Genomic DNA, 18,302 nt, shown 5'->3' with positions numbered 1-18,302 from the left:
ACCCATGGGTCCCCTGGGTGTCCAGGATCTGGAAGCTAGATACAAAGTCTTCCTCTTCTTCTCAGGATGGGAGAAGGATTGTGTTTCACCAGAAATGCAGGGCCAGAAAAGTATTTGTGTGCTGTGGGTGGACTCTGGATTAGGAGGTGTTACACAAAGTGCAGTTAAGCAATTATGATCCTAATTCTTGCTCCATTTTAATGCCTTTTTTCAGAAGCGCCAGCAGCACACATTGGAACTGCCCCATGCTGAGGGCAGAGCCTAAGGGGCTGCCCTGCAGAATTGGGGTCTTTGGAAGAGCCTATAGTAGGTACAGGGCACACTGCAAATCCCTGCTACACTTCTGGGCTGCCAAAGCCTTGCCACAAGGTATGGGGGTCGAGGGTTTGAGGAGGCAGTCCCCAGCACCGGGTCAGTCCTAACAGCTTCAGCGGGGGATGGTCTTGCAAACAGGGGCTGCCAGGAGTTTGCATTCCCCTTGGCCTCAGCCCCGAAGAAAGCCTAAAGCCTCGGTCAATAATAAGCTTATAAGTCAGTAAATCTTGGTAATGAGAAAAACAGAAGATGGCATCTGCTCAACACGACGGTGCTGTGTATGGTGTGGTAAACAGCTATGGAAATGAGTTGCCTGTTATTGCAGGGGTTACAGCTGAAAAGCCCTGTTTCCCTACAGGATCAGCAGGTTTTGCTGCCCCAAGCCTTTGGGGGGACTACTGGAACTCCACTGAGGCTGAGATTGGGGAGAGGTGACCTGTTGTGATGAGGGCTGGGTGCTTGCCACAGAAAAGGCAGCCCTCACTGTGAAACCAGTGGCAAGCTGCTGTTGTCTTGCATGTATGAAGCCTGAAACAGGACCACCACAGCAATTGTCAGCACACCTCCTTCTCCTCCTCCTCTGGTGTCCCCTCTAATGGCTTCTTGCAATGGCTGTGATCTGAGATGTAGATGTTTTGGAGAGGGCTCTGAGGCAAATGGGGTTTGGGGTAAAAATGTGGAAATGGTTTCTTCTCTGTTACAGCTTCAAGGATGCCAAAACGAGATGGGCAACAGGCACCTGTGCATAAATGTTGTGCAGGGGGCAGCAGGAAGTCTCCATGTGACATTCACTTGAACAAACCTGGTGCCCATGGGATGGGAGCTGGCAGTGGTCCTGGTTCCGCTCAAACAATGTGAAGCCAGGTCTGCAAAATGGGGAGGAGGAGGAGGAGAGAGTTCAGGGGAAGGAATCTGCATATGGTGTGTAATGCTTTTATGAATTGGGTCTTTAATAATTTACATTACCAGTTTAATACTTTGAATACAAATTATCTTACCCATATGCTGTGCTGACAAACATAAAAATGGAGTAATCAAAGCTGTAATAGCACTACAGCAAAAAGACATAAAATGCCACTAGAAGGCTTAGGATAAATTATTGCATGCACACACTGGTTCTATGGCTCCCTGGTGCCAAAGGATGCATTGCAATTGCTTCCTCAGACTTTGCATTTGGGCTTGAGGACTGATGCAGTACTAGGAGTACTGCTGGAAATTCTGTGACACAGGCGGCGTTTAACAGAGGAGGAAAGAAAAAAAGGCTCAGACCTGCTTGATGAACACCGCAATTTAAATTCTGCTCTGGCATTACACAGACTGCCAAGAAAATATAGCCCTCTTATTTGTAGGGAGCCCCCTTCTTCTTCCAGCGGGGTGATTTGCATGTATTATGAACCGCAGTGTTGGCTTGCCATCTTCAGGCAGCTGCCTGCACTGCACAGCATCCCTGTGCATCCCTGCCCATCCCTGCGCTGGTTGGAGGTGGTGGGTCCAGCCTGGGTGCCACAAGGGGTGCCCAAAGGAGGATGCTTGCATCCGAGCACCAGGTTACCCAGGAAATGCGCAGCATCAGCCCAGGGAAGACACGAGTTTCACCTCATCCTTTGTACCTGCACTCGCTCCCCTCTAACGTCTGAGCTCTAAGAGGCAGGAGCGGATGAAAGAGCCCCAGGTGCTCCTTCCTGGCTGCTCTTAGGCTACAGCTTAGCATCAAGGGATCAGTACAAGTTAGTCTGGGAGCTGCAGGTGGCTTAGCAGTTTGCTTTTAGCAGCCTGGCATCTTCAGGTGCACACGTGCAGGTGTACCAGGTATCCCAATGGGCACGGGACTCTGCAGCAAAACAGGCAGGTTTGCAGAGCAGGTTTGCAAAGAAGAGATGCAAGTTGTGCTCACAGGGGAAAGCTGCTGTTTGTAGATGTCAGTAGACCTTATACTGCAGCTTATGGCAAAGTCTCTGCTTTTAAGTACCAGCCTATTCATTGGCGCCGAATCACAAAGGCATCCCTGCTACAGGCAGTCTTTCACAGAGAGAGCCATTTAAGGCTCACATTTGCATATGCTGTATTTCTCAGCTATCAAGGTTACTTCATGCTGTAATCCATTCTGTGCTTCTAATATGATCCATGAAAAATGAGGCTTCTTCCCAAATACATCATCAGCAAGGGAGGGAATGGTGTTTTTTCTGGAAGGTGTGAGGCTTTGGTGGTAGCAACATCTTTCTCCAAAAGGCAGATGAATTGGGGCAGATTCATTCTGCATTGCCTGAACTTGCTGCCAGTCACCCAGAGACCAAACCCCTTGCACATTAATGCTTTTTTTTCCCCTACATTTGCCACTCCCAGAATCTGCTGCCAGCTGTTTTCTTGGCTCGTCCATGAATGCATGATCAATGCGTACACCGCAGCTCCAAGACCTGTGGAGCAAAGAGGCAGCTGGGGCTTCTCCTGCCCCTGCCTGGGTGGGTGAAGGGACCTGCACGAGCTGCAATAGGGAGGTGCAGGTGGGCATTCAGACCCCGCTGGGCAAACTTTTCCCATTGCCAGATCTTCTGGGGAATAAGGCCCTTGATGATCCCTTTGCACTGCAAATAAATTGGATGGATCAAGGCCACAATGAGAAATATCCTCACCCTTGCCCAGAGGGGGATTTTCAGCATAAAAGGCTTTATATGACTCATAAACTCTAACATTTATTTCTGCGCACGAGGTAAATATTTCCCCCTCTGAACGTCTAAGCAATGCAATTTTGTTTGAAGCCTCCATTTGTTTAAGTCTGGAGGTGACAATAATTCACCTGTTTTCCCTTCCCACAGCTCCCTGAGCAATGACGTAAGTCAAAATAGAGCGAACTCAGCTCTGGCTGTTTGTCACTTGTCAGCTCCCTGCCTCGAATACGCTCAGATGAGCTTTGTCCTGGAGCTTACATTCAGGCACCTTCTGATCTCTCGCCGTTGGTTCGTGGCCCTGTGTTCTCTTGTTTAGAAGAAGAAATACAGCACACCTGTAAGCAGCCACTGCCAGGGCAGAGAGACATAACTTAATTTAACTCCAGATAAATCATGATTTCACAGTCATCTGCCTGCCACAGGCAGTTGAGAGCCCCATCTCCTTGGCACCGTAACAATACTTGTCACTCAGTGTCCCAGAGAGACTCGCTTGCAGCCAGAGATCATAGATGACTGGGAAGATGCCTGGAGTTGTAAACATCATCAATCTGGAGGAAATAAATGCTCCTGGTAACTGGTGTCCAGTGATGACGTTTGAAGCCAGCACTTGCCTCTGCAGAGCATGGGACATGTCCGTGAGCCATGTGGGTCCCCAGCCCTAGACCTCCCTCACATCTGTCACCATCTGAAGCTCCAGCAAAGTGAAGAGCTGCCTCTCCTCTTCTTCAGGAGGGCTTGGGGCCCAGACCTTTGGAGGCCAGTAGCCCCTTGTGCAGCCCCCAGCCCCACTCAGGATGGGGGGAACTCAGGAAGTGGTTAATTGCTGTGGAGCAGAGGCATTGGAGATTGATGTTAATGCATCAGGTCTCTCTTTGAGGGAGGTGAAAGAAAGGCACTCCAATTTTGGTGGTAGGTGCAGCTCTTCTGTCAGAAATGTTCACCTCCACCTTGAAGCTGTTTTAGCTTCTGCTGGGGAGGACAGAGGCGCCTGGATGTGGCCTTGTCACTGCTTAAAGATGTGTTGTGTGAGAGGGATGGGTGGATGCATGCTCAAAACTCTGCCAGCACACCAGGTTTTGGAGAAGCCTCCCACAGCAGCACAGGCAGCATGTTTGGTGTGGGTGACTCATTTTTGCTCTCCACCCTTTATGGTACCCCTGTGCCTTTGCTGGCTTTGGTGGAGTTGCTTCTAACTTAGAGCTGGCATCACATGAAATCTGAAGAAAGTGCTGCTCCTCCTGCTTGCCTGCTCTCACCCAGGACTCTCCTGCTTCCCCGACAGCATCCAGGGCTGCTCCCCAGATCCCTGCCCATCCTTGGGGACACGTCTGCATCCAAGCCTAAACTCAATGGTAATGTGCACAGGCAATTTCTTTTTTGGACTGCCTCTTTATCTGTTTTTTTTTTCCCTTTTGAAAAGCAAATAGAATCCAAGGCTGCCATGTAGTGATGATGATGTTATAGTTAGTAGTTACTTCTATTTCTATAGCTCCAGGAGGCAGAGAACAGTCCCACTGAGTTAAATGCAGCACATGCTATAATGAGAAGATGGTCTGGGTGCCAAACAACTTGCAATCTTCTTGTTGGTGTAAGGAATATAAAATTAAGATTACTATAGCAACATCTTGCTTACATTGCATAGAGGTAGGATTTGTTTTTCATCTGTGTGTGTATGTGTGTGTGTATATATAAATGTAACACACACATACAACCCCTAAATATCTCTGGCAACTTTTTCCATTGTTGAATGTATATTTACTTTCAAGCTCGCTGTCTGTATCTCAGATCTGTGTTGCTCTTTAAGCTTTGCATCCAGCTTTCCTTCAGCAAGCCTTGCCTTCTCCTTTGGGCTCTTTTATGAGTGCTGCTTGCCAGGCTCTAGTCCCCTCTGCCTGGGAAGGGTGCTTGGCTCCCAGCCACGAGCAGGGACAAACCCTGACTAAGGGGTTCATCCCATCTCAGGGTTTTTGTTTTAAACATACACAACCCTGTTAAACTTCATTTTGACTTAACATCTCCAAATTTGCTTTCTTCTGTCAGGTTTTGGGAGACTGAGGTGAGCCCAAACCATGCAAAATCCCTCTTTTCTCTTCCCATCTCTCTTCTCTCAAGTCATTAGTTCAATTTTAAGTGACATTTCTAATGAATTATAAACCACACCTCTCACTTTTCCTCTGCAACTGACTCAAACCTGGGCCCAGGAATGCCTGCCTAAAGGGCAGAGCACACCCAGGAGTAGGAAGATGGAAGAGAGGCAGCAGGAAGATGGAAGATGGACTTACAGTTCAGTGTCACTTAAATACTCCAGGAAAGCAGCAGTTGAAGCAGTTTTCACCTCATCACAGAGGTAAGTGTAGTCACTGGTAAAGAAGAACTTTAACATTGCCAAATCTTAGGGGCTGTCTTTGCTTACCAGCCTACAATGGGATAGGAGGGGAAAACTAGGCACCAGACTGAGCTAGAGAGATCTAAAGAATATTGCTGTTCAGCAGAGAAAGACCTGTTGGAGGAATACCTGTCTCTCTTGAGAAGCAGGAGGAACTTGTGGATCATTTGTTACAGCTTTGAGGCTGTGGATTTGAACGTGCACAGTTGGAGGGCTGCTGGGTTTGCAGTTTTGATACCAGACTGTAATGGAGATCTGAGAACCCAAACTGAAAATGTCTGCTGGCAAATCTGGATGGAGAAGCTGGAAAGCAGCCTGAAGTTGCCAGCTGCAGATTTCTGGTGCCTCTGACTTAGCAGTATTAAATACAAGGGAATAAATCATAGGCAGCTCTGCCTGCAGGGTCTAGAAGGAAATCAAGGGCTAGCCAGGGCGAGGTGGGTGAACAAAGCTCACTTTCCAGTGGGTTGGTAGGGCAGGCAGAAGTGGAAAGGCAAGGGTAGAGGATAGAGTGGCCAGCTTTCAAAGACCTCCCTGCAGGCAAACACAATGACTTTTCTTCAGACAGGGCTTCTCTAAGAGCAGGAATCAATATCCTTCTGCAGAGCCTGCAAAAATGCTGATGGACCTGAGTGTGCAGAGCTGATGCAGAGATTTCTGTATGGCTATTGAAGAGATGGGCAGGGTGGGAACAAGTGCAAGTGGTGCTTGACCGTGTATGTTGGGAATTGGTGGAGACATTACGATGATGGCCTTGGGGTATGGGCCCAGTAGACATTCATGGGCAGCAATGTATTAGAAGACAAAGTGAACACGGTGAGATGGGCGCTCAGTGTTTTTGCTGCTGGTGACAGGCAGGAAAGCTGTCCCTTTGCTGAACTGGCCCTGATCATGGGCCAACCTCCAGGCAAAAAAGCCATCTCCACATCCTTCCCCAAAGGAAGGAGTAAAGACAGGCTCAGGGGTGAGGTGGGGCAGCAGAGGCTGTGAACCTGGCCCAGGGAGGAACCAGCAAGGTCTGTAGGGCTGAAGAAACTCTCTCTGAGACTGAGACTGTTGGTTAAAATGCACATGCCCTTTCTCATCCTTTATTTGGAACGGGGAGACATCAGGACAATGTTCTGTTTATGAAGCTCAGCTGAAACTGCACCACTCTAGACTTCCCAGGGTAAGAGCAGCTGTTATGGGCAGCATGAACACTGGTGCTGTGTGTTTGGTAAAGGCCCAGAGACCTGATCACTCACCCCTTAGAAATCCCGTAGGGCTTTGCAGGTGTATGGGAGTGTCCAGTGAAATCAGGGCATCTGGTGAGAGTACAGCAAGGGAGGGAATGGTTTCCTCTTCCCCAAAGGGTGTCAAGTTCCCCAGTTGTGGGGTGCACACTGCCAGTATGTACCAAAGCCCTAGACTGAGAAAAGGGAATCTCTTCACTGGGGAAAAACTGTGGCTTTGGAGTCAACTTGCTGCAGCCGCTCTGTTAACCCTTGCCACACCACTGCTGTCGACAGCTGTGCTTCTGAAGAGGCAGGCAGGGGCCATGTGTCCCCCCCAGTCTCCATGTGCCAGCCATCATCACCATCATCTCTATGCTATTTATTTCTCTTGACCTCTGTGTTTCCATCATCCATTTTTAAGCAAGCCTGACACCAAGACTGTAATCGTTTCCCATGTACTCCTATTTATGTTTCCACCCAGCAATTTGCACAGGGCTGTCGAGCTCTCTGCTCGTAATTGACAGGCGAAAGCAATCTGCTTCAAGAGAGGAAACATCTCTACCGGCTGCTGGATCTGAGCAGGCTATTTCCCATAATGAGGATGAAGCAAAACAGGATCTCGCTATCAGCTGTGGCTGTAGCTGAGCCCTCATTACTGCAGGCGCAGAGGTGCTGCCTGGGACGTAATTAAGAGCTGGGTTTTTGGAGTGCAGTGTTGAGCTGTCCTTCCTGCGCTGCTGGCTGCTGACGAGGCGGTTGGTGCCGAGCCCTCTCCTGAAGCAGCTCCCATGAGTCAGGCTGCAGGAGGGGCTGCTCAGGGAAGGCTCCTTGTTTTCTTTCTTGAGACTATTATTCCTCCACTTACAGGGGATAACCATGGCAATTTCAGCCTTAGCATTGGAAAGCAACTGCCAATGGCAATGGAGTGATTCTGACAATAGAGTGGCATCAACTGTGAGTGTCCCCACGGTGACAATGTGGCTGGGTGAGTAACACAGGTACCAATGAGCTGGACTAGCCAGACCCCAGCTAGATGTGCACCTTGAGATGTGCAGCAAGGCTGGCTCCAGCCTGACACAGCACAGGATCCTACCTGACGTAGCTGGCAGCAAAGGCCACCCTGATGCCCTAGATCAATGTGTATCCCCAGAGGCACAAAGCATGGCTGAAACCACTAAAGATGCCACTAGAGTTTGGGTTTCTCCACATGTGTCAGAAGGCCTGGAGTTATTTGCTAGCAGAGGCTGCACAAATTCCATGCATAATTCAGCCACTGCCATACAAATAATCCCACTAGTAAAAGCCTTTTTGGATATTTGATTTCAACAAAGTTTGACCTAAATGTGCCATGGCTGACAGCCCCATATGGTGGGTTTTAAACTTTTGCCATCACTTCCTTCCGAGAGGCAAAGTGAATCTAGGTCATTCCCTTTGCTTGTTTGTAACGAGGCTAATTCTGATTTCATTCGTGTTGCGTCCTTGAGTTTGAGATGGGGTGAAAAAAACGGGAGATTTGAAATGGCAAGCCAGCCTCCAAGTCATTCTTCTTAAATCCTATCTTGGAGCAAAGGAAGTGGTTTGATGTTGCGTCCCAAGGCAACATTGACAGTGTCATTTAATATTCAGGGTAGGGAAGGAATACAAAGTTTTCCTTCTTTCCCCTTTCTTCATTGAGGTTGCAGTGTTAAGCAGTTGAGCTGAATGAAGGGGCCTGTGTCCGTGGCTTTTTGAGCGATTAACAAAAAAGCCTATTCTGGGTGAGCGAGCTGCGCGCTCCGCGTGAGGCTGCTGCTTCAGGGACAAAGAGGGGAAGTGGCTGAACACGAGGTTATTAGTTTGTCTGGAGTTTCTGTGCGAGCACGATGGCATAAATAGAGCTGCTTGTTTGTTGATCTCTTCTGCGACGGCAGCTGAGGGCAAGCTGCTGTATTTATCTATTTATTGCCAAAGCAACTAGTGCTCCTTCTCCCAGGGCTGGGGTTCTCTCATGCCATGCACAGTACAGCTGTGTTGCCTCTGCAGTAAATAGCTGCACAGTCCAAATGGACAGAAAAAAAAAGTTTGGGAGAAGGGAACTACTGCTGTGTGTGTTTGGCTAGAGAGCTGTGGGTGGATAACAGGGATTCCCTTTTTGATAACAGTTTGGAAGTTGTTCTGCCACATGTGCATAAGTGTGACAAGCATGGAGGGGAAAGGGGGTGATTGATCCTTCTTTTGAAGGTAACAACCCTGATGCTTGGATGGAGTAAGTGGCTTTTTAGCTGTGTTTGTTAGAATAGAATAGAATAGACCAGACCAGGTTGGAAGAGACCTTCAAGATCATCGCGTCCAACCCATCATCCAACACCATCTAATCAACTAAACCATGGCACCAAGCACCCCATCAAGTCTCCTCCTAAACACCTCCAATGATGGTGACCTCACCACCTCCCCAGGCAGCCCATTCCAATGGGCAATCACTCTCTCTATGAAGAATTTCTTCCTAACATCCAGTCTAAACCTCCCTTGACACGGTTTGAGACTGTGTCCTCTTGTTCTGGTGCTGGTTGCCAGGGAGAAGAGACCAGCCCCCACATGTCTACAACCTCCCTTCAGGTAGTTGTAGACAGTAATAAGGTCTCCCCTGAGCCTCCTCTTCTCCAGGCTAAGCAATTCCAGCTCCCTCAGCCTCTCCTCATAGGGCTTGTGCTCCAAACCCCTCACCAACTTTGTTGCCCTTCTCTGGACACATTCCAGCAACTCAACATCTTTCCTAAACTGAGGGGCCCAGAACTGGACACAGGACTCAAGGTGTAGCCTAACCAAAAAGTCAGCTCAAAAAGCCTAAGGCTGTGCCAAGGCATGAACCTCTGTTGTCTGGAGTCTAGAGCAAAATCTTAAACAAGAAAAAGAGACTTCTGGAAAGGCAGGTCTGTTTGGCTGAGCACCGCGTCCTGGTGGTGTTAAAGTGCTGCAGACTGCTGCTATTCATACAGGAGGCAGGAGAAACCTCTAAACCCTCTCCTAGTCTGCCCAGGCATGGAGGAAACCTGGTTTGCCCAACACCAGGAGCAGCCGTGCTGGGCTCCACTGTACCCTGTCTGGGACTAAACAATGTGGGAGTAGCCCACATGGCAAAGGATTTATTAGCCCCATTTCTGTGCCTGCTTATGAGTCTCTCCCAAAGGCCAGGAGTCAGAAGTCCTCTTGTTGAAAAACTACAGCTTCTATTGTCTGTTGCTCTTGCTGGAGTTTACCTTAAATACTCAGCTAGGCTGGTGTGGTGGGAGGGGAAGGGTTCAGCTTCATTCAACTTCTTTGTGCTGCTGTGTGGATCTGGGGAAGGTAGAATCATGGAATTATTTTGGCTGGAAGAGATACTTTAAGATCACCAGATCGAACCATTAACCCAACACTGTTAGGTCACCACTAAACCACATCTCTAAGCACCACATCTACCTATCCCTACCTCCAGGGATGAGGACTCCACCACTTTTCTGAGCAGCCTGTTCTAGGGCTTGACAACTCTTTTTATGAAGAAACTTTTCCTAATGTCCAACTTAAACTTCCCTTGGAGTAACCTGAGCCCATTTCCTCTTGCTCTATCACTTCTTCCTTACCAGGAATAACCAACCCCCACCTCACTAGAACTTCCATTCAACTAGTTGTCCTGAGCCTCCTCTTCTCTGAACAAGCCCAGCTGCCTTAGTGGCTCTTCATGAGACTTGTGCTCTGAAATCTTGTTAGGATTCTGAATTTCCCAGCCTGGTATTCCTTATCCAGTGCTACCCTACCTCTTCCTGAGGGTGTCCAGGAGGCCACTGATTATTTTGGTAGGCATGAAGAGATCCTTGGGTCTGACTAAAGGGAATGACTATGTCTGTCACTAAGCAGGCTTGGTCAAAATGACAAGACAAATTGGCCTTAAATGTACCAAATTCAGCATAGTAGTATTTGTGGAGAACAGCCATTATTGTTGTGTATTTGACAAAAGTTAATTGTCTCTCTGACAAAATCAGTGTAGTAGTCAGCCTGTCCCTGTGAAGGGGGAGGGGGGGGGGGGGGGGAAATCCTTCATTTAGAAGTGATTCATTAAGTAGCATTAAAGCTGTCTCTGAAGACAAAATAATCTTTTTAAAGAGGACTCAAGGTACTGAGGAGGAAGATTAATGCCTCAGCTATTTTTCAATTATGCAAGCTTTCATTTGTTACAGTATACCTGGATTAACTCTTCCTGAGCTTATGCTTCGGTAGGTAAGGTTGGAAAGGGAGGTGTTTCATGCCACTGGACAAGTCCCATGCTCAGCTGTGAGCGGCACAACAGGAGGGTGCCAGGTGTTGCCCATCTAAGCCTCACTCTTAGCAAAGCTATGACAGCTTTTCAAAGGGAGTGTTTGAAAAGCACCAGAAGGGGAGGACACAGTCTCAAGCTGCACCAGGGGAAGTTTAGGCTCAAGGTGAGGAGAAAGTTCTTTACAGAGAGACTTGCTAGCCATTGGAATGGGCTGCCCAGGGAGGTGGTGGAATCACCGTCCCTGGAGGTGTTCAAGAGCGGATTGGACGTGGCACTTGGTGCCATGGTTTAGTAGTCATGAGGTCTTGGGTGACAGGTTGGACTTGATGATCTTTGAGGTCTTTACCAACCTTATTGATTCTATGATTCGTGGTGCTTGTATATTTTTCACTGCTTGCATTCTGCTTGGTGTTCCTGTTTGTGTACATGCACTTAAGCTCCTCGGTGTGCTTTGGGTACTGAAGGGCTTTGGTTTCTGACCTTAATTCAGTTGCCTTCTCCTGTGATCACATGGTTCTTGCACAATCTAATGAGCCTAAACTCTTCTAACACACTGGGGATAGTTTTATTTCAGTATGATTTACGTTAGAGGTTCCAGTAAAGCGTAATTAAAAAGGTCTTATTGATACCTCTACCTTCATTTTTTTTCCCTTGCCATTGCTTCCTAGAGTGCTAGCCTTTTCTTAATTGAAGCAGTGAAGAGTCCATTTAGCAGGAAGGTGGGAGGAAACAGCCTGAAAATCATTCATCTAAATCACTTCACTGATGAAAACAGTTGCTCACTACATCTATCATAATTTCTTCTCATTGTCTTACGAGAGATTACTTCCTATAACTGTGCAGATGCACACACGCCTGGCAGAGCTATGCAGACCTTCCCATCTAGGGCAGTTGCACTGGGCTGTGGAGGAATACCGCTGCTTGAGGGTATAAACTATGCACCAAAAGAAGTTACCAGAAAAGCCCTTTTTGTGTTTGGTTTTTTTTCCCCACTTGCAGCAGTACCATAAAATATGACCTACTCTACATCACATTGCTGTGCTAGCAAATGGGCTTTTTGAAGTATAATTGAGGCCAAATCCTTCACTGGGCAGCTTTGGTGCTCCCATTAGCCCCAGACAGCAGCAGGACAACCACCTCTGTCCCAGTGAATGTCAGTGGGGTTCAGCAGAATTTGCATTTATACTCTTCCTGTTATTCAGCAATCAACTGCTTTTCTCTGTCAGCAGGCAAAACTAGTTCCCTGCAGGACATCCTAGCATGGTAGCCTTCATCTTGGAAGACAGCACTAGAAGGTTTTATGCAAGCAGAAGATAATTGTTCTGGATTCAGGTTTACTGGGGATCTTGAAATCTTCTAAATCTGGGGGAGAAGTGATAGCAGCACACACATCTCTATGCAAACAACTCAGAAAGGCAGCTTTTTATGTTTTTACTTCAAACTCACACAGAATCACAGCATGACAGTGGTTAGAAGAGACTTTGGGAGATCAGCTAGTCAAGCCCTCTGCCAGAGTAGGTGTACCTAGAGCAGATTGCATGGGATGGTGTCCAGGAAGGTTGTGAATGACTCCAGAGATGGAGACTCCAGCAGTTCCCTGCACAGCCTCTTCCAGTGCTTCACCATCCGCAGCAAAGCCTGACCTAGTGCTGCAGCAGTGCCTGCACCCATGATGATGCGAGCCCAGCCTTGCTCTCCTCAGTGCCTACCGTGAATTCAAGGGCTATGCTTGCAGACTGGTACCTTGGGCTCAGCACCTGCTCCCTCCTTATTCTGCCCAGCACAGATGTGTGCATCATGTGTGGTGCATGGGACAGGATAGACACGTAGACTGCCTTTTCCCATGCAGAAAAGCAGGCTCCTCTGTCATCATTCCTCTTTCTCAGCCCAGCAGAAACATCTGCATACAGCTGGTTGGGAGACAGGAGAGGTAGCCAGGGGCTTGCTGTAGTACCTGTGTTTTCCTTTTCATTGGTGGAAGCATCAGATCTGGTTGCTTCTTTACTGCCTTTATTTCTTGGTATTATTGTTTGCATGAATGCTAACATTGTAACACCAGCAGTACTGAGGCACTGCTGTAAGCAGGGGCATTTTAAACTCTGAGCCCTTTTACTGTCTTCATTGTTCAAAAATGGAAAAGAAAAAAATAAGCAGGAAATCCTTTTCCCCATGGCACCTGTGGTTTCTGTTAAAAATGTGTGTGATGCTTAAGGGGAAACATTGTCTCATCTACCATGTAAAAGAAGATACAGGGATAACATTTGCTGAGAAATGTGACCCAGGCAGTGAAAAGGTCTTGTTCCATATCCTCAGATATTTACAGGATACAGTCTCCTGGCAGGGCTTTTTCCAGATATCTAGATGCTTCACACACACAATATCTGCATAGCTAATGTGTGTGTGTATATTGATACACACACACACATACAATAAACTACATGTCTATACATTTTAAACATACATTTATACTTTAATCCTCACCACAGAAATTGTGCCTTTCCTTATTTACTATTAACAGAGATATTTTGACTCCATCTTCACCAGTTTCAAATCATGTTTCTACTATCAAGTCCAAGGCACCTGCATATAAAATTCAGGTCCTCTGAAGTCACATCCCCGTTCTCCACATCTAAAATACATCTGAAAGCATCTTAAATAGGGTGCAAACAAATGCCAGAGCAGAGTGGTATGAAGGTGAAAGGTGCCAAAGGGATTCATCCATGCAAGCTGTTCCTGCCCCTATACCACAGGTACATCCTGAACATAGACCAACCAAAAGTCTGTGAACAAAATTGTTTGGTTGACAAAGAAAATATCAAAGCATTTGCTTTTAGCTTTGTTATTGGCTCACTCAATTGAGCAGCTGTAAAACCCCGAGGCCAGGTTGTGGCACAGCTTTTTTACATTAGCTCAGTCACTTCGTCACTTCAACCTGTACACAGAGAAGCAACTTTGAGCTAATGCCCAGGGGAGGTGCGATGCAGTGGTGATCAGCCTTGGCATGCCCCTGCCCTCTCTCTGCCTGCCCGCCCCCCAAGGCACAGCATCACGGCTGAGTTTGTTTTCTAAATAAAGATGAGAATTCATGTGGTTGTGTATTGCAGCTGCAATCTGACCACAGGAACTCGATCTCTTCTTGCTCATGTTCGTGTGGAGTAAAGCACAAAAGGTGCCTGGAAGCTTTAGTTGCAAGGCTGGGCTGAGGGAGGTGGGAATTCCTGCTGAGCGCTGCTTTCCTGCGGCTAAGCAGCACACACCTGGGCTGCTGAAGTTGAAATTACAGCTCAGACTTGCGCATCACACACACCAGAATCAGCAAGGATTAAAATGAAAGCAAATAGGTTTGTTCTGATGTAGTTGAAGAGAGACATTCTTGCTCTCTACAGCTACCTCAAAGGAGGTTGTAGCGAGGTGGGGATTGGTCTCTTCTCCCAGGGAACAAAAGATAGGAAATGGCCTCAAGTTGTGCCAGAGGTGGTCTAAATTAGACATCAGGAAAAATTTCTTTGCTGAAAGAGTTGTCGAGCCTTGGAGCAGGCTGCTCAGGGATGTGTTTGAGTCATCATCTCTGGAGGTATTTAAAAGACGCGTTGATGTGTTGCTGAAGGACACTGTTGAGTGGTGGACTTGGCAGTGCTGGGTTAAATGGGTTTGAATGATCGTAATGATTTTTTTCCAACCTAAACAATACTATGACGGTGGCCGTGGCTGCCTCCTCGGGGCTCCGTGACGGCAGAGGTCGTACGGGCTGGAGTTGTTGCCTTTTACCTTAGACAGTAAAACGTCCTCCACCGTGTCTCGGTGTCCTCTCAGCACAGCTATGGGGGAGAGTAGCGCGTTGGGAGGGCTGCGGAGCCGGAGGAGTGCTGCAGAGTCCCGTCCCGGGGCTGAGTCCCCAGGCGCCCCCGCACCTGCGCCCCGCCGCTCTCCGCACCCTGCCCCGCTGCTGCCCGTCACGGCCGCGCGATGGCGCCATCGGCCCGGTGAGCGCTACGGGTGCCCCGGTACCGGGCAGCCCCCCCCGCCCCGCCCCGGGCAGGGCGGTGGCACGGCGGGGAGGGGGCGGTGTGCCCCTGCCCCCCCCACCCCTACACCCCCGGGACGGGTGCCGAGGCGTGCTCCTCCCCGCGGCGCGGCGGCGGCCTGGGGGGTGCCGTCGGGGCGGGAGAAGGAGGAGGGGCCCCGGCGGTAGCGCGCATGGAGCGACCGGGGAGCAACGAGAGCTGCCCGGGCTGCCAGCTGGAGGGGGGGTCCCTCGGCGCGAGCCGCGACCGCCCTAGCAACCGTGCTCATCTTCACCATCGTGGTGGATGTGTTGGGCAACGCGCTGGTCATCCTCTCGGTGCTGAGGAACAAGAAGCTCCGCAACGCCGGTGAGAGCGGGGCGGGAGCGGGGGGCGGGCGCGGGGGGCGGCGCGGCCACGCTGCCAACTTGCCGGCGGCGGGCGGAGCGGCCCCGCACCGCGCCCGGGGCACGACTGCCCCCGGTCCCGCACGGCAGCGCTCCCCGGTCGCGGTGGGGCGGGGGGTCGGCGGGCGGCCGTGGACGGACAGGACCGCAGCCCCTCGCCGTGTCACTAAAGGGGTATCGGGCGTCTTGGGAGCGCCGGGAGCCGCGTTGCCCCGGGTGAAGGGGTGGCGAGCTGCCCATGAGCCAGAGAAGCACCTGCTCGTCTCTTTTCGCCGGTGACCTGAGTTACCGCCGGGGTTCCCGCCTCGCTGTCCGTCCCGTACCGCCGCATCTCTTCTCCAACTCCTTGGAACTTCTGTCTCCCAGAGGCAGCTGCAAATCGAGGAGCCCGAACTCACGTCGCGACTCAGGTAAAACCCGCGTTCCTTCAGCTAGGAGCTGGGAAAGAGCGAGGAAAGCGAGCGCGGGTAAGGAAAACTTCAAGGGTTGCTCAGGTGCGGAGGAACACGTCTCAGGTGTTTAAGACTAACCTAAAAGCGACGCTGAAAACTTGCTTTTATGTCCCAGTCCTCCATACGCTTTATAATTTTCATTGCAAAGCTGCTGTGCTTTCGATGACCGACTGAACTCAGAGTGAAGATTCTCTGTGAGTTTTTTTTGGTTGGTTGGTTTGGTTTGGTTGGTTGGTTTGTTTGTTTGTTTTCTATGTGTAATTTGAAAGTATGTTATGGAGCTTTGTGTTTTGCCCTCCCTAAGGCTTTAATCTAGGAAGATTGTTAGGTTGATATTGATACTAATAATTTTTTAGGAAGGCTGTATTTCTTCAGGGCATATTTTCATTCCTCTCCCTCCCCCCTTCAAAATCTTGTTATTTTAGCAAAGAAATAGCATTGGATATAAATTTCAGCAATGAGGTAGCACTGGCTATAAATAGCTCTGTAAGGAGTTTCAAGTAGTCTGAGAAGTGCTGCTTGAAACACACCGTAGAATGTGTTTTGCTAAGGACGACACAACTGTCTGCTTTTACAGCAGAAGACATAAAATGATCTTTAGTTTTATAGCTTGTAAAATGGTTTTAATGAAATATCTCCAGTGGCTATAATGTGCAAGACACAGCTGTAAGCATTTTGGAGATGCTGATCTCTCAGTCTTCTGTGAATATGGAGTAACTCAGCAGTTTGGTAAAAGTAGTAGGTGGGCAAGACTGATGGGACAATTTCTGCCCCCCTAGTGTGTTTATTGTTTGATTGATTTATTAATGATAGCCATTTGCTTGGGCAGATGCTGGATGCAGTGATCCCCACCAGAGTTGCTCTCTAACTGGCACGTTAAATGTGGCCCAGAGTACCCACAATCCACAGATGTGCTGCATTTGGTTTATGGGAACTTTAACATACCTGGGACTGGTGTTTCCCCAAGCTTTTCAGCTTTGCTTTAAAATGTGAGTGCTGAGAACTTGTGATCAGTGCTTCTGGGAATGAAAAAGAGAGTCACTCTTCTCTTCTTCCTAAGATAACTAGTGGTTTATGTTGTCTGACTGGGTTGGGCAGCGAGGAGATTTGAAACTACTTAGCTGCTTTTATCACCATTCAAGCTGTTAATCACTTGACCTCATTTCGTGTCTTGACTGCCTCCGCTGTGAGGTGAGTTCAAGTTCCTGTGAAAGTCAAAAAGAACAACTTTCCCTTGAAGTAACCATGAAAGTATTTTCTAAATCTTAATCCCTGTCAGCAGCCCATTGTCTGCTCTACCTGCAAGCTATTGAGATGTACGAGCAGAACCAACACAAGTGGAACCTTTGTTTAGCTCCCTGATTTGAGGGCAGGTGGCTCTCACTGCACACAGAACTTGAGCATGACTAATGGGGAATTTGGTGTTACACGCTTCAAAGCAGCGGTGAGTGTAGAGCGACCTGCCCTGCTTTGTTGACCTGAGCATCGTTCTTCCTTCAGTCAACAGCCTAAACTGAGAATGCCTTAGAAAAGTCACTAGAGGGATTCAGCAGCAGGAAAGCAAGGTAGGCTGGTGGTGGTGGTCTGAAGCTCAGTTAGATTAACCACTGTCTCACTGTTGTCATCTTAATTTGCTGAAAAGATCATGTATTTAGGATGCTCAGACAATGTCTTGCATCTGTCCATGGGATATAAGCAGACTATCTGTTTCTGTGGATACAGAACAACTCCTCAGGGGTCTCAGCTTGGTTCATGTTCCTGTTAACACGTGAGCAACACCATGACCAAAGGGGCTCAGCTTGAGTGCAGCAGCCAGATTGAAGTCCTTCTGACAGAGTTTTTCTGCTCATGTTCAAACCTACACTTGCCTAGACCAATAAATGGACACCTGTTATGAATGTATCACCTCTTGCCAAATCCTAGAAGTGACAAGTCCTCTGTTTCTGGAGCAAGCTCACAGAGATACTAGCAAGAGCTGAGCTGGAAGATTGTCCAGCTGGAGCTAAAATTTTATTGCCAAGTTTAGCTGAATTCAGACTGGGAGGTGAAATTGGCACTGCTTTAGTAGCTGCGGTGGGTGATCACTCTTGCAGGGATGAGGCTTTTGGTCTGTCCCTCTGCAGTACTCGACAAGTGTTGCTATCAAGCAGGATCTCACAAGTCTGGATTCACTGACAAGTCCATAGTAGATTGTGCATTTTCCACTGGACACTTGGAGCTGCTTGTATGATCTGAGAGCTTTAAACAAAGCTCCAGACTTTGGTCCATATGTTCACAGTGTAGATGGTTGAAGGTGAAAGGTATGAGAAATAACTGCTCTAACAATGAGAAATAACTGCTCTAACAGGAGGGATGTCTATATGGGAGGCAGGTGACAAGGGGTGAACTTTTTGTCAGCTGAAAGCCTTCAGAAACCTGGCCACCTGCTATCCCTGCACTGGTACAGTTGAAAAGCAAAACACCTGACCTCAAAAACTTTCCAGGAGAAATCACTGCACTACTCTTTCCCTCTGGGAAGATGGAATGTGTGTTGGGTGGGTGTTGGGGTGTATCCTGTGTTGTTACTGGAAGGTGCTCTGGGTGCC

At 48.6% G+C, this 18,302-nt stretch overlaps 1 protein-coding gene across 1 annotated transcript in view; it reads left to right on the top strand.

The window, feature by feature from the left end:
* The first annotated feature begins 15,036 nt into the window (after nt 1–15,036).
* GPR50 (G protein-coupled receptor 50) overlaps nt 15,037–18,302 on the top strand; it is a 50,413-nt gene continuing 47,147 nt past the window's right edge. Inside the window, 2 exon segments of the mRNA XM_068152180.1 lie at nt 15,037–15,099; nt 15,101–15,227. Of these exon segments, the coding sequence (XP_068008281.1) occupies nt 15,052–15,099; nt 15,101–15,227 (175 nt within the window). The 5' untranslated portion in view covers nt 15,037–15,051.

The sequence above is a fragment of the Melanerpes formicivorus genome, unplaced genomic scaffold, assembly GCF_026170545.1.
Source record: "Melanerpes formicivorus ecotype bairdi unplaced genomic scaffold, bMelFor1.0.p_v2 SCAF_22, whole genome shotgun sequence".
In the NCBI taxonomy this organism is placed as follows: domain Eukaryota; kingdom Metazoa; phylum Chordata; class Aves; order Piciformes; family Picidae; genus Melanerpes; species Melanerpes formicivorus.
This window is presented reverse-complemented; position numbering and strand designations above follow the sequence as displayed.